At 46.4% G+C, this 15662-nt stretch overlaps 1 protein-coding gene and 1 long non-coding RNA gene across 4 annotated transcripts in view; one reads left to right on the plus strand and one right to left on the minus strand.

Annotated features, from left to right (window-relative positions):
- The window catches only part of ISL1 (ISL LIM homeobox 1), a 30362-nt gene extending 16182 nt beyond the window's left edge, over positions 1 to 14180 (minus strand). The window contains exons 1-6 of one of the 3 annotated variants that reach the window (XM_042960280.1): positions 13828 to 14180; positions 12773 to 12962; positions 9738 to 9997; positions 7621 to 7907; positions 6267 to 6365; positions 3178 to 4197 (exon numbers count right to left, since the gene is read on the minus strand). In XM_042960280.1, coding sequence (XP_042816214.1) covers positions 4081 to 4197; positions 6267 to 6365; positions 7621 to 7907; positions 9738 to 9997; positions 12773 to 12962; positions 13828 to 13855 — 981 coding nt within the window. In that variant the 5' untranslated portion in view covers positions 13856 to 14180 and the 3' untranslated portion in view covers positions 3178 to 4080. Of the gene's footprint in view, positions 1 to 3177; positions 4198 to 6266; positions 6435 to 7620; positions 7908 to 9737; positions 9998 to 12772; positions 12963 to 13827 lie in introns of those variants that run through there. The other 2 variants (XM_007076651.3, XM_042960285.1) reach the window with 2 other exon arrangements.
- Positions 2268 to 4840, plus strand: LOC122240992. The gene is made up of 3 exons (XR_006220875.1): positions 2268 to 2383; positions 3195 to 3304; positions 4052 to 4840. It is a non-coding gene; the product is annotated as an uncharacterized LOC122240992 (long non-coding RNA).
- Positions 14181 to 15662: the final 1482 nt, after the last annotated feature.

Here is a 15662-nt window from a genome sequence, read left to right on the forward strand (position 1 = left end):
CAAGAGATATATCAATGAAAACGATCTTATGGCTTAAAAGTTCAAGGTGCTAGGGAAATGCCAACTACTTCTAGGTACCTTAAAAGCACATTGTCTTTTGGCTACTAGTCAAAAGAATAAGATAGACCAAAAAAAAAGAGGTCAATGCAAAGAGTCTAACAAGCTGGTTAGGATGAATAGCAGCAGAGCATCACAGAGTCATATATTTAATCTGGAATTCCAAAAAAAAAAAAAAAACCCTTGTGAATTGGTAAGTGGGTACACACACCCACGAAGAATGTCAAATAACCAGAAATGTTATTTCAACGAAGAAAAAAAGTCTCTTCAAATATGGTTTTGACTTAGAAAAGAACTTTTTGAATGGTAAGGAAAGCCAGGTCCATTTAATGAAAGGGAAAGAGAGACAGTAAACTCAAATAGAAGATGTTATTGCTCTGAAACAATGGGGGGCAGGGATCCTCTCTGAGTATAGATGTTGATGTGGATTCCCTGATTTAAGGAGAGCATCCTGGATGTTTTTAGTTGCATTACGTTTTAGCTTGCAGAAGCTGGAGGAAATGAGTCATAATATCCAGAAGGAAGAATTCAGAGTAATAAGGGGAGGGAGGATCAAAGATAATAGCAAACAGGAGGAATTTCATTAGAAGAGCACAGCTCAAAGCTAGGTCTCCAGAGGTGTACAGGGAAGAGGAGAGTATGTGAGAGAGATGGTTTGCAAACAAGGAGACATTTCAGCTACACATTTTAGAGCACATGCTGAGGAGTCTAGAAGGGAACACACCTTTCATATGAATAATACAAGAACTAGAATGCAATCGACCCATCAATCCATTCTCAGCCATCAGGCAACAAATATCTTGAATCTAGCAAGTGAAACCAAATTGTTCATCACTCCCCTCCCAAATTACTGTACTTAAATTCAAGCTGTGGACCTCAGAATAGTCTGATATATATACGTAAAACATCACCTCCTTCACCACCTCCCCACCCCTAATCTTGGGAATAAATGTCAGGATGAGAAAGCATCACAAAGATGTGTGCCTCATTTAAGTCCCTCATTGCATTCAAACCCTAAATAAGGTTTGTGGGTTTTTCCCCCCATCTAACCTCTACAGAGTCCACCAGAGGCTATGGCTGGAAAAAGGAATTTAATGGTCTCCAAAGGAGGGCTTGGGAGATGAGTAACTTTGCAGACACCAATATTCAGGTTGGACCTACTTATCTTTGCACTTATTATTTAGAATTCCCAAATATGATGGGGAGGAAAAAGGAAAACTGAAAAGGCAGGCAAATAGAAATGATGAGCGGGAAGGTAAAAGAGTCAAGTCTGATGCCAGAGATTAGAGAGAGATAAGAGAGAGAAAGAGAGAGAGAGACAGAGAGAGAGAGAGGGATCTTTTCAGGAGAAGATCTGTGTGAGATAAGACATAACTCCTGTTTTTCTCAACAGAAGACCACAAGCCATTATTACCGCCGGCCAAATTATTACCCCTCTGTGAAGAATTAGACACAACAATCAAAGTAATCAACGGGCATGTCTAATGCACTGTAACATTTTCAATGCAAAGTTTGTTTTCTCTCTGCCCCCACGTTAGAGCCTGTAATTAACCCGTTATGTAGAACGATGCCAAACAAAAGCCTAATTGAGGCTCGTTTCCCGACTTGCGGCAGGTTTGGAGAGGGTGAAAGCGACGTGAGAGCCCGGGAGCCGCGGGGCTCACCCGGCCTCCAGCCAGGCCTCCGAGCTGCTCCCGGTCAGGGGTCCGAAGGGGCACGCGCCACAAGACACACGATTAGGGTATGTTAGCTCTCGTATTTATTAAGAATTGTCAGATATTTAAAACGCCATGACACTCGCGCATACAAACGCATCCATTTTCTAAAGAGTCCAAGTATCATCCTGGGGTGGAGGAAGGAAGGGGGACAGGGTGGAGCCCCAAATCCCAGCTCGACCCCCGCAATCGAAGAAGCACCAAGAAGCCTGATTTCGGGCAGGGCCCTTTATCTATCCCTGGGTTCTGGCTCCCACACGGGAACCCCAGCTAAAAGCCCGGGGAGCGTGGGAGCGCTCGTGCCCGTGGCTCCGAGCGCCGCGAGGGCCTGCACAGCACGCGCCGCGGCCCCAGCCGGAAGAAGGCGGTTCCCCGACGGAGCCTCGGCCGCGGTTCTCCGCACCGGCCAGACAGCCTTCCGAGGGTTGGGGAGTTGGGAGTTGGGGGAGAAAGGGGAAGGGGGAGGGGAGGAGGAAACAAGTTGGGGGTGGGGAAGAGAGACCAGAAAAGACGTACGCTGACTGCTCTGGGAATTGCTGAGAAAACTCTCTTGGCCTGCTCTTCCTGCGCAAAGAAAGCAGCATTTCTCAATCGGCTGACAGCCGCCACCGGTAAATAATGGTCATACCTCACTGACCAGGCAGAAAGGCTCTCTTTTAGCAAGAGCTTATACTTGAAATATGGGTCATTTCAACAATCCTAAGCAGGAGACTTTGGTATAAAGCACTTACTCCAAGAAAATAAAATAGAGACTCAGAATCAAAACGCATTTCAAGCAGGACCTTTTTCCTATTTGGGGTGGGGTGGGGTGGGGTGGGGTGGAGTGGGGTGGAGTGGGTCGGGCAAGAAAGGGGAGGAGAGGTGGGGGGTAGAACGGAGGACAGCATCTCATTTTCAAAAAAGCAGTTAGTAACATTATCACAGCTGAGAACTAAAGGCTTCCAACCAGTTTTGATTCAACTATTAAAATGCAAACTGGCAAGTTCGACCTTAACTATTTGCAATAAAACATCGCACCTATTGTATGTCAGTCTACCCCGTTCACATGCAGTCCTTAATTGCAGACATTTTAATGGCTTACTTGTAAACATATAAAAGAGGGACCCTGGATCATTGCATTTATTTATTTATCTATGCCAAACGTTTATTAGTGAAATAGTCCTGAAGATATAATTCTACATATGGCGCTTTGATTTCACATAATATTTAAGAAAAAAGACAAAACACATAGAATTAGACATATAATTCAAAGACCACGGTATAACCTTTATCTTTTTTTTTTTACTTCAGCAAACAAAAAATGTCAAATGACATGAAAAGTGGCAAGTCTTTCGACAATAAATAATAAATTACTTTATAATTTTTGCAATGCAAGAGCAAACAAAAAAAAAGTTTCCTTTTTTTTTTCCTCTTTATTTCCAGAGAGAGAGAAAACAGTCATTTTAACCAATAACTATACACATCTTTGGGGGAAAAGTTCTTGGACAGACACAAGTCAAACACAATCCCGAGACGCTTGTGGCAAAATAGAGGTAACCTTGTTGCAATGCTTTATAAGTTGGTTTTTAAATTTGAATTCAAAAACCTTTAAAGTCGCTTCTGACTTCTTGATAGAGGATGGATCTCAAAAAAGAAGAAGAAGAAGAAGAAGAAGAAGAAGAAGAAGAAGAAGAAGAAGAAGAAGAAGAAGAAGGAGGGGGAGGGGCAAAAGTAAAAAAGAAACCAGCTACAGGACATGCTAAGAGACCCAGGATTTCAATTAACCCCTTGTTAAAGTCAACGAAAAACATCGCAAACCAACGCAGCTCCACCTTCCTGAAAGGACTTTCAGCCAAGGAGGCCAGTTTTCTCTTCCTGCTCACTTGCCGGAGCTCCTGTTTGGCAAGGCAATGACCAATATAGAAACAGCACCATTCAGAATAGGATGGACTAGAAAATCTCTATTTCTGCTTTTCTCTAGCTGTGCAGTGAAATGAAAATGCTTTTTTTGAGATCCTTGAATATAAATCCTCTACGTTTTAAAAACGTCTTTTTTTTTTTTTTTTCAGTACTCCTAAGGTCATTGGATAGCGTATGTTGGGTTTGGGTTTTGTTTGTTGTTTAATTCTAGTAAAATCCCATGATTGTCTTCACAGTGTTGCTACCATATCACCTTGTCATTAAAACAGACTTCGTGCATTTCATGGAGCATTCATTTCTCGATTCAGTTTTCATTGACTGGGTCGTTAAATACTTTTGTTTCGGAGTTCAACATTATACTTTCCCACTTTCTCCAACAGGGAAAAAAATACATCTGAATGAATGTTCCTCATGCCTCAATAGGACTGGCTACCATGCTGTTAGGTGTATCTGGGAGCTGAGAGGACATCGACGCCACTTCACTGCCAGTGGAATTAGAGCCCGGTCCTCCTTCTGAAAAATTCACCTGCACAGAAGGTTGAGAAATGAATAAAGGAGGCTGCGACTGTATTCCTAAAAAGATTATAAGCTTGTCCTATGTGTCTCTGCATGGACAAGTGTTTGTGTGTATAGATGGATACGTAGATAAAGATATCCACAGAGATCATTGAGTTTCAACAGGCTTAAAGAAAGCCCTCAAAGAAAAGAACTTGAGAAGAAAACCTCTGGCTTTCCCATCTTTCAAGAGATCTCTGTTTTAACCGAAACTGAGTTCCCAACATTATGTTGCATTAAATTATTTAAGAACAAATGTGTTTCCCACTGTAAAATGGCATCGCAACTCTACCATGCATGCTCAAAATAAAATTATCCTGCTGGCTACATGTTGCCCTGGGAGCAGGCGACTTCGCAGTCTCTAGGCATCAAAGCCTCTCTTCTTGAGTTGGAAAATCCATAACACACGCTCAGATTGCTCAGATCGTGTGACAGGAGATTCAGAGGAGGCTCCACAGAACAATGATTAACTCCTCAGAGGGTTCACAGCGTGGGCTTTCTTCCTTGTTGCTGGTCCTGATGCCTTCTGGCCTTTCTTTCTCTTTCTCTCTCTCTCTTTAAATCAGGCTCTTCCTTCCAAGAGGAGCCCCATATATTATAACGTCATTGCATTATAAATATCTGCCTCCTTCTTTTAAACCGAAAGTATTGTGTTGCTGTTGGAAACCTCCTTCTCCACTCTGTCCCCAACCCTCCGCCCTCCTGTCTTGGCTTCCCTCCCACTGCTCTCATCTAACACTAAAGTTTTAGAAGGTACAAACACTTCGCTGCCCTGAACCCTCCTCTTACCTGCCTTCTATGACCCGGGTTTTGCTTAAATAACACATAAGATTAACCTCACTTTAAAATAAGTTCTTTTTCCTAATTCCAGAGTCTACCTTCCTTTCTATCCTATTAAACTTTCCCATGGTGAGGTTAAGGGGCTTCTCCAATTTATCTAGCTTCTAGCCTGGCCCACTTACAAATGTAAAGCTGGGCCAAGTCCTTGTAACCACTGCCTCTGGTCTCTTACCTAACTGTTGCCACAGAGAAAGAAAATGCTCTCCAGGTAAATGCGAGGGTGAAAAGCTAACCTCAACTCAAGTTTTATTTTCAAAGAAAGGAACAAAGTTTTTAGAATAGATCTTGTTTTACAGAACAAGATTCTATAGGGCTGTTAACTCTTAAATAAAAAGAAAATTATGTGTATATATGCCATATCACAAAGTACACATATTTAATAATTATTTATCTTGCTCCTCAAGCCTTTTGTAGGCATAAGGTAAGTTAATTTTCCCTTCTCTGGATGTGTAAAACATATTAATGCTAAAACAGGTTTTCATGTGCCGTCTCTCTGATTGGTAGAACTCTTGCTTCTTTTGCTGTACATCCCCCAGAGTATGTGATTGTGTATAACGTCTGAACTCATACACTTAAAATGTTAAAGCAGTCCTACATTTTAGATTAAGATAGTCCTAGAAAGGAATAATAGCAACAAAGTATCAATCATACCCTTAAATAACTGAACTCTTTACTGATATATTTGAAAATTATACCCAGCCAAGTGCCTGCTGCCCATTGATAATAACATTGATTGTGTCTTACATCAGTTATTATTACAAACAGCTAGATTTAGCTCTTTAAATATGCCATTCTCTAGGAGCTGAGGAGAGAATAAATTTACTACTTGCTGATCAAAATGTCAAGGTGATCTCTAAAGTCCCTTCCAGCTCTAAAAGTCTGAGATGTATGATTGTGCAACCCTGCACGCCTTCCCACACATGTCTAGTTAGTCTGATACCTTGAAGTTACACCTCAAAGAAGGCCCGGCTGATAGGAAATTCAACCTATATGGTCAAGTTATGAACTCACAGAAAAGACTCACAAGAGGTTTGTTTTCCTTGAGTGCGTGCCTCCTCTCCACCAAGCCTCCTTCCTCTCTTCCCGACCCTGGGGCCAGGGAGGCACCCTCCCCACTGAATCCTTCCTCGTGTGACAGTTAAACCAGAATCTTCTTTTTGTCGGGGATTCAGCCTCCTGACTCCAAGAGCTGAGACTTACCAGTTGCTGAAAAGCAGGCTGATCTATGTCACTCTGCAAGGCGAAGTCACTCAGTACTTTCCAAGGCGGCTGGTAACTTTGCACCTCCACTGGGTTTGCCTGTAAGCCACCATCGTGTCTCTCTGGACTGGCAGCCACCATGGGAGTTCCTGTCATCCCCTGGATATTCTGTGAATAGGCCCCCCCCAATCCCAACATGTTAATGACCAAACTCCCTCCCTCCATTGTCTGCACAAGCTAAGCAAATAAACCCTGGCATTATCTTATCTATATAGTGACTATTATTGACTCAGTTAATCTGCTGCATGTATGGATATTAGCCAGAGTCCAGTTTTGTTTTATTGTATTTTGTTTTTCTGCTTCTGTGGGCGGGACTAGTAGGTCTGCTTGGATCTTATTAAACTGAGTTCTATTCTGATTTTCTCCTCTCCTTTCCTTTTACATTCACAGCATATCCCAATTCCCCACATCTGCCTTCACAGGCCATAGCATCACAGAAGCAGAAAGCTGAGGCAAAAGAGGCCTCCCGGCAGCCTCCAGACATGGTGGTTTTCTGGGCAGTTTCAGTTAGTTAGATTTTCAGTTACATTTTCTACAGGCAGTTCTCTTCACAGCGCCAGCCCCCACCCCCAAGGGTTTAGGTCTGGCGGCTATTGTGCTATGACGCACTCACCAACCTGAAAAGTGCCCCAGACCAGGCTTGGCTGGCCTGCCAAGTTTAATGACAGCAGGGGTTTTATGGCATTTAAAAATAGGGCTGAAGCGGTAAAAAGAAAAAAAAAAAGTTCTTTAGTTTAACTCAATCAGGAAGCCTGTGGAGTGGGTGCTGGCATGGGCCTGGGATGACAGTAGATAATATCTCTGGAAGCCTGGGCTAGACCTAGAGCAGAGGGTGTCCTGTTTTCACAGGTCACCTTGGGGGACCTCGCTGACCTGAGGGTGCTGGGGGCACACCCAGAGGGTTGCCTGGGTGACCTTCCCATCAAACCTCTGAATTAGATAGGGAACCAAGGAATTGTCCCTCTCTCCGGTGCCTGGGGAACTGACAACCTGAAAGCTGGTAAAATGGAGCCAGGCCTTGCTGCCGCCTGCCCATGAAGGGGTGACCACATCCTTCTGGTTCCAGCCTAGGGGTATGGTTGAAGGGCACCCCACTGGGCAGGTGGCCGGTGCTTTCTCCCCCTGGGCACAGGTGGAGGTAAGGGGCTGCTGGTTCCTGCCCTGGAGCAGGATGGAACCCACGTGCAGGCCAACCTGGGTAGCCGTCAAGCACCTCACACTCTTGCTCTGCTCCGACCACCCCCCCCCGGCCCCCCCCCCAACAAGTCCCCTACCCGGCTCCAGGGCCACTCACAGTTTTGTCATTGGGCTGCTGCTGCTGGAGCTGCTTCATCATGATGCTCCGCTTCTTGTCCTTGCACCGCTTGTTTTGAAACCAGACCCGGATCACGCGGGGACTGAGGCCTGTCATCTCCACCAGTTGCTCCTTCATGAGCGCGTCTGGCCGGGGGTTGGCGGCATAGCAGGTCCGCAAGGTGTGCAGCTGCTTCTCGTTCAGCACAGTCCGAACGCGGGTGGTCTTCTCGGGCTGCTTGTGGACGTGGGGCCGCAGGGCCGGCTGCCGGGCAGAGATGGGCTCGGCTGCGAGGCAAGGGGCACTGAGGTGAGTGCGGGCCAGGCCGGGCTGCTCACCCTCCCGTGCCGTGCCGCAGGGACAATGGCTTGCTTTGCAGCCTCCACAGACAAAGCAGGGGAGGCAGAGGTAGGGACCAGGGAAGCAAAAGGGAGAATGAAATCTGACTTTCTAGTCTGAGAGGTCAATGCTGACTAGTTTAGGCCCAGAACACAGCCTCCACCCTTGCTCTGGTCAACATAGCCTCAGGAAAGGGGTGGCCGTCTCAGGGGTAGCATCTTTCAGCATTGTTTCTCTTTCCTCCTCGCCTTTCTTCATACCCAGACTGGGCCCAGGTTACTGGAGAACCCCCACATCTAGACTCTTGGGCAAAGGCCACAGAAGGTGCTAGGAAAGGAAATGCAGTATACCCCAGCATCAGCCAGAGACACTACACCAGCCAAGAGGTCTCTAATGCAAAGGCCGAAGAGAATTCTGCCAGAAAGCCTTGAACTTCAGTCCAGAGGGGGCAATCGTGTCAAGGGGCTAAAGAAATTCAGTATTTCGACCATAACTCCAGTCCTCGATCTTTCCTACTACTAAATCTACCTGGCCGTTCCTGAGATGGGCTGACTCCATGCAAAGGAAAACCGAAACTGCAGAGCTGCAGATAAATGACAGCTGGGAAGTGTTCTGTCTCCTGACTTCCTCCCAGTATTTCTGCCTCTCCTGTCTCCCCACAAGCACAGCACAGGTTGCACAGGACAGAAATCACCACTCTGGCTTTGCCCATGTGCAAGCTAGTCACATATCCCCCTAGAACAGAAGTCTTAGAGCCTCTGAAAAAGCAGAGTGGGAAGACCCGGGTTTCCTCAACATCAGTGTTTCGTGAGAATTGATACTTTAAAAATGCGCCAGGTAGATCTACTCATGAGGGGAAGCAAGGTTGGGAAACGTCATCTGCCTTCTTAGGGAAGGCCTTGTACTGGCCAACCTTGCTTTACTCCAACTCTCTTTCTTGGGGAAGGGCTCTCTGAAATGTATGGCACAAATCCTGCACCTTCCAGGACCCCTAGGGTCAGGTCAAAACCTACTGGGTCAATTTAGTGTTACAGCGACAAGCCTGAGGATGAAATCCTCACCAAATCACATAGAATGAGTGGTTTAAAGAGGCAGGCTCCTTTTAAAAGTCAATTACTCCGGGTTAGCTTGTTGACAGTTTTAAATCACAGCTCTGTGCAATGGCCTGCAGTTATTGGACTGTATCTTTTCACATCCATTCTTTCACAAAAGTACACACATTTTAAAAACGTTTTAGAGTGTGGGCCAGTTGCAAGGAAAAAGGATTTGAGGGGCTAAATGACTTACGGCTACCTGAGCTTCCTTCATTGGGTTAAAGGAAGAAGCTCCAGGGCCCAGAGCTCCACCCCTTTAATTAGGCAGCGGCAGGAAGAATACCTGGCGGAGAGCTGAAGCCCATTTTCAGTAAGCCGCGGTTTGGAGGCCAAGGTGAACTGGAAGTACTGTTTGGACGCGTGTGTACATGTAAGCGCAAGTGGTGTACATTTATGTGTACCCATATATACACACACAGCCGCGTAGGTGTGCTGGACGGGGCGGCGGGGGGGGGGGTGCGGTGAGCCAGGGGACACAGTGAAAGCACTGAACCTTGCGCAAAAGAGCAAAGCGCTGTGCAAACTGCTCCCAGAACACTTCCTTAAACTGCCTGCCGCTGCGCAGGGACTGCCCTGTGGCTGCCAGGGTCGCTGAGGTCGGTAGCCGCCGCGCTGGCTGGGGGCGGCGCTGGCCTAGCCCAGAACCAGCCTCCCCTCGCCGGCCTCCCTCCGGGCAAGGAGTACCTGCCATTTGCAGCGGCCGCGCCGGGTGCAGAGGGCTGAGCGGATCACCGGCGCCCAGGCTGGCCCTCTCCACCACGTCGTGGTCTGCACGGCAGAAAAGCCCGTCCTCCCGAAGCGCGAACTCATCCCCAGGGATGAGCTGACGGCTGCAAGCCACGCAGCGGAAACACTCGATGTGGTACACCTTGGAGCGGGCGCGCATCACGAAGTCGTTCTTGCTGAAGCCGATGCTGCACTTGGCGCATTTGATCCCGTACAACCTGCGCGGGGGGCCGGCGGAGGCGAGGAGAGAAACACAGAGAGAGGGATCACTTCAAGCCGGCATGGCCCGGGCCCAAGACTGCAGATGACCCCAGCCACAACGCCCTGCGTCACGGAAGTCAGCATCCCTCGACTAGCTGAGAATGGGAGGATAGAAATGGTTTTCTCTCTTCTTCTCCCTTTCTTTTACCCCCCTTTCCTTTCCTATGAACCTCCATGTCTCTGTCCGTCCGTACCTACTAGCTCAGAACAGCCGCAAAATAAAAATGTTTGATGTGTTTGAAACCTGGGCCTCTGTTCCAGCCATCAGTCCCAGGGTAACCCTTATAGCTCTTGGCAGAAAAGAGTCCGGGTGACTCTAGTAGCCACTGGCCCTACACTTTCACCTTCCTATCCCCCAATTTCTGCTGCTAGAAATGTCTCCAAAACTGCTACAAAAAGTCCTTCCAAGATAATAAGAGGTTAGGGGATGAGATTATCAACGCACTCGGTCTGTAAATATGCACAAATGCACAAGCAGAGTAGCAAAATGAAACCTCTGAGGGTTTCCAGATCCCCTTCTGCACAATAACCACGTTGCAGTTTTTCCCTAAGGATTTTTCCTCCGGCAACAATGTTAACACAAAGTTTTCCTCTCCATTCTTTCTTTTATTATCTTTGAAATTTGCTCCTGCTCCCTCAATCTTTCTCAAGTTGTTGAAGCATCTACTTCTATTTCAGTTTGCTTGAGAACCATGGCCAGAGAGAAAAATGAAAAGACCCACTTCTAAGGTCTTCCTCGCTGATCTTACCCTACAAGGGACAATCCTTGTAGGTTCCACCTAGGGGGCACTGCCCTGGCCCCCTCTCCAGCTCAGTAAAAACAGAAGCGGGAACATTTCTACAAACAGAATGGACCAGAGGAAAAGATCCATACAAAGTGGGAGGAGGGCACCTCACTCCCCCCTCCAGGAGACAAACCTAAATAGTCCCCCTGTTCTGCTTTTAAAAGGACAGGAGTTCAAAGGGACACACACACACACACACTCACATAACTGAGAGAGAGAGAGAGAGAGAGAGAGAGAGAGAGAGAGAGAGAGAGAGAGGAGGGAGAGGGAGAGGGGGAGAGAGAAGGGGAAAAGGTAAAAGCGATTGGCTCCTTTTATAAATGTGTATGCAGAATTAGATACAGAAAGGTCTGTATGCAGTTGAGCAAAACCCTATCTCCATAGGAGGAAAGATAGTCCTCTCGAGGTGCAAAGTGAGCTCTCCCTCTCCAGAATCTTAAGCTCACACACTAGTCAAGTAAACAATGAAAACGGCTCATTTGTCAGAGGTTAGAAGGTAGATTCAAAAGTTTTTCCTCCCTCCGCCTACTCTGTGAGATCTTCCATTTCATAGGATGAGGACTTTACCTTGCCTGTGACCAAACAATTTGGAAAATCCCTCCCCCTTCCTCTAGTTCCCCACATCCCCTATTTCCTCCCGCTCTCTCCCTGCAAAATATTAATAACCCCCCAACTGCTCAGTTTTACCTATCAAGATTATACTATTTCATGATTTTGCAATAAGAAAAAGCGTTGGACACTAAGTGGACAGGGAAAAATTGTGACTGCATACTTAAATCTTGACTAAACTTTAATATAAGTTCTCGGCTCCAGAAATTCTATAACTTACAAAAGCTAATTACTTGTTAATAGATACTGGAGAGTTTTTTAAAAAATATATACATAATACTTTGATATTATTTAACATAATAGTGAAGATGTTATCTCTTCCGTTTGTTATTAAAACAATAAAATTTTCTTTAGGAATTCTACTTGCTTCCTAAGGCAGAAAATGAAATTTCTGACATATATATACACAGGTTAGAGAAAATTTGAGATTTGTGAACATGAAGTTAAGGCACAAAATAAACTGAAAGAGAGAGAGAAAAAAAAGGAAAACTCAGAAAGTTCCCAATGTGGTTTTAGTCTTGTCAGTATGGGCAATTCGCTCATTTTATCAGTTACCAGATTTTAATGTGAGAAAGGAAGCTGTTCAATTATCTAAATATACCAATTGTTCGTAGACAGATGATGAGCAATTTGATCTGCTCTGTCTAATTCATCAGCTCAGATAAGATAAGAAAGAAAAGATAGTCAGATGTCACCAAAGGGTTAATATTTAAAAAGATTAAATATCCGGTCTTTTTGCAGGGAATATTTGGGTTGGTTTTGAAATTTTCAAAGAAGGGACTCTTGCCCTAAGAGTAAAAGGGGCAATATTTCTATCTGCACTTTCAAAGTGCACTTCTAAACATCCTTAGTTCAAACTTTTATTTTGCGTATTGCATTGACATTTCCACAGAATTTGTAAGTTACTAAAATACTGAACTATAAAAAATAAACGAATAGGGAAAAACACCGCATGATACAATAAAAACCAACCTTTTAAAAAAGAGAGTTTAGAAACCCGAAGTTATCCATCTTTAAATTTCTGTTTGTTTGTTTTGGAAGGGGGAGGGTAAAAGAAGAACACAATTTGACCATCACAAATTCCAAGAGCCATTAAACCAGCTTCACTACCGCAACTTATAAAAACCAATACTGAGTTGTGGGGTTCCCCCCCCCCCAAACAGTGAAAGAAACAGAATAGTGCAATTTATGTAACACATTTAAAGGGTAACTTTTCCACACTGGCTCCCACTAAGGCAAACTTCGCAAAAAGACAAAGCCACGTCCAATAATAAAAAAGGAGTAGAGAGAGAGACAGGGAAATCTCACAAAATTAAGGAAGCAATATAAATGGCGTACCTGATATAATCCCTTTTACAGTAGGTTTTCCCATCTCTAACAAAGCAGGTACAGCTCTCGTCCAAATACTGATTACACTCTGCACATTTCAAACATGCCGCATGCCATTCCAAATCCGGAGAAACCCTCAGAATATACTGATCGTGAATTTGATTGCCGCAACCAACACATAGGGAAATCAGACGTTTTTCTGAAATGAAAATAAATACATGATTGACTAACCGTTTACTTCCTACAGAGATAAACACACTTTTAGTGTCGTTCTCTTATAGGGCGTACTCTGGGAGTTTTCCCCCCCTTTCTTTCTTCTTCTTCTTCTCTTTTTTTTTTTTTTTCTTTTCAAGAGTATTGCACTTTGGGATGGTAATTGAAGTGTGCCATCAAAACCTTGACTCATTTTAAAAAAGGAGGTGGAATATATGTAAAATGCAGATTTGAATAGTCTACATTTGTAAGCCTAGCACGCAATCAAACCCGTTCATTTTGTATTTCTTTTTCCTCCCTCCTCCCTCTCTGCCATAATCATCGGGAAAGATTATGGATAAGTCAAGTCAAAGAAAAGGTTTTGACTAGAAGCGTTAAGTGAACGCTTATATTTTTCATGAAGCACGCTCTTAAATAGCACACAGGACTGGATATTGTTAGCAAGAGCAGGCATCAATACAGTTGTCACTCGTTCTCTTTTGCAAGTCTAATGCTAATTCACATCTCCGGGTATTGTATGCACAGGCAGACCTTTGCAACAGAATAACCTTCTCGGGGAGCTCAAGACTCCCGAGGAGGAAACCACCGCTTAGCACCAGAAGGCTAGGGTTTTGGAGGGCATACAGGCGAATTCAGACACAAGGTACGATCAGTCTCCCGAAGATCAGAACCGACAGCAAGCATGCAGGCGTGGCGGCAACAAGGGAAAAAAAAAAAAAAAAAAAAAAGCCACCTTTTCTCTCTCTCCAGGCAATGACTCCAACTCTGAAGAGCTCTTGGCACCCGTGCCTGAGAGAGACCCGCGCACAAGAACAGCACACCGAGCCCCACAAGGTAAAATAGCCTCTTACTTTTTGGTGGATCGCCCATGTCTCCCATATCTGTAAGAGGGAGTAATGTCCACAGTGAAATGGTGGTTGTACAGTTGGTGAACAGCCCTCAGAGAGGATGCTGGAGCTGTGGCTAAGTGGGAAATAGTGGCCCCTGGGGTTGCCAAGGCTGAGAGAGCCGCTGCCCGGCTGCGCCGCGCCCTCGCGGAGCTGGGAGTCCAGTTTAAGCCGGCGGAGTTGGCGGAGCAGAGGCGCTGCGGCGGCGGCGGACTCGACGCGGCTCGGGCACCTCTCTTCCTTATCTCTTACTCAAACTTCTCTGCTCCAACTCAGCTCCATCGCCATTGGTCTGACGCAGCGCGCGGGGACGTCAGGCGAGCGCCGCGCCCATTGGCTGCGGGGCGCGCGGCGCAGCTGTTCTGATTATCATATTTCAGCCTCGCCGCCGCCGTGCGCCACTGACCGCTCGGCGAGCCCGCGGGAGAGGATTAGGGCTCCCGAGGCAACTTGCTCCGGGCTCAGGCCGCTCTCTCCCCCGAAGCTCGGGCTGCCCGGCTGCTCTGGCTTCTGGCCTGCCTCTCCTTCTCCTGCTCCTCCTCCTGTCCCCCTCCCTCGCTCCTTCCCGGCCGTGCCGCCAGCGCCCTCGCCTCCTGTCGCGCTGCTCCTCCGCCCTGCGCTCCTGGGGTCCCCGCAATCCGGCTGGCCGTGCTGCGCGCGGGGCACTTTTCTGCCGCCGGTGGCGAGTGGCTGGTGGGTAGGTCTTCCTGATGACGAGGTCCTTCCAGAACTCTAGGAAAAGGGGCGTCTTGGAATAGGCCGTTTGGCTCGGTTTCGTCTGGCGCTGTGGCGCGCAGCTCCGGGCCCGGCCCGGCTTTGCTGCTGGGGAGGGTGAGTTCCCGGACCCGCTGCGCCTGGCGCGCTGGGAGCTGCCTAGTGGGAGAAGAACCGGGAATCGGATGACTAGACACACCGGAATTGTTTTCTACTGCTACCCCAAACCCCGTTAACCACCGACCTCAGATCTCCAAAGAGCTGGGGTGGGAGGAAAAGAGCGCTTGTTGCCTTAGCGGAGAATCAGGTTGGGAGTACGCAGGTAAAACCAAGTTGACTCCGCGGACTCCTCTCTCTTCTTCCGACCCTTGAGGTCTATCTACTTTTGCAGTTTAACTCTAGCATTTGGAAGCGCACTAACCCGAAGTCAAAGAGTGAAATGATCTTCCAGTAGTTGGAAGTTTGTAAAGCGGTTATATATATTCTGTCCAGGTCCTCTCCCTGCTGGTCTCCTGCCCTTTGTTTTTAAGCAGACGTGTGCAGTTTTGTTGGTGGTGTTTCGGTAATTATAAGGACAGGTCTCCATGTCTTTAGAGATTAAAAAAAAAAAATGTGTCAGTCTAAGGGCGTGAATAGGGAGGGATCGAATACTGAAGAGCGGTGAAATACCTATTTCACTTCACCGGGTTTGTTTATCTAATACTTTTCTCTCGGGGAAACAACCTGGAGAGAGAAGAATGTTGGCTCGCCGGTAACCTTTTTCAATAATTTCTGACATGTTCTCATCACCCTTTACAGTCTTCCAAAAGCAAAGTCACAGGAAAGGCCACGAAGAACACCCCCACACCCACAAGTCTCCCAAAGCTTCTAAATAGCGATTCCTTATCTAATGTGACCGCCAGTTTTCTCTTAAAAGGTCCACAAACCCAAACAGTAAAAGGCTTAATTTCAGTGTCTTGCTGGTGGGAGAAAACCCAGTTTGTGAGGAAACTCCTTTCTTTGTATTTTTCGCCAGATTTAACCCTTGATAAGAGCTGTGAGCTCTCAACTGGCCTCGATGGCTTGGTTTGCACGGTTATGCGTTT

Source organism: Panthera tigris, chromosome A1 (genome assembly GCF_018350195.1).
Source record: "Panthera tigris isolate Pti1 chromosome A1, P.tigris_Pti1_mat1.1, whole genome shotgun sequence".
Taxonomy (NCBI): Eukaryota; Metazoa; Chordata; class Mammalia; order Carnivora; family Felidae; genus Panthera; species Panthera tigris.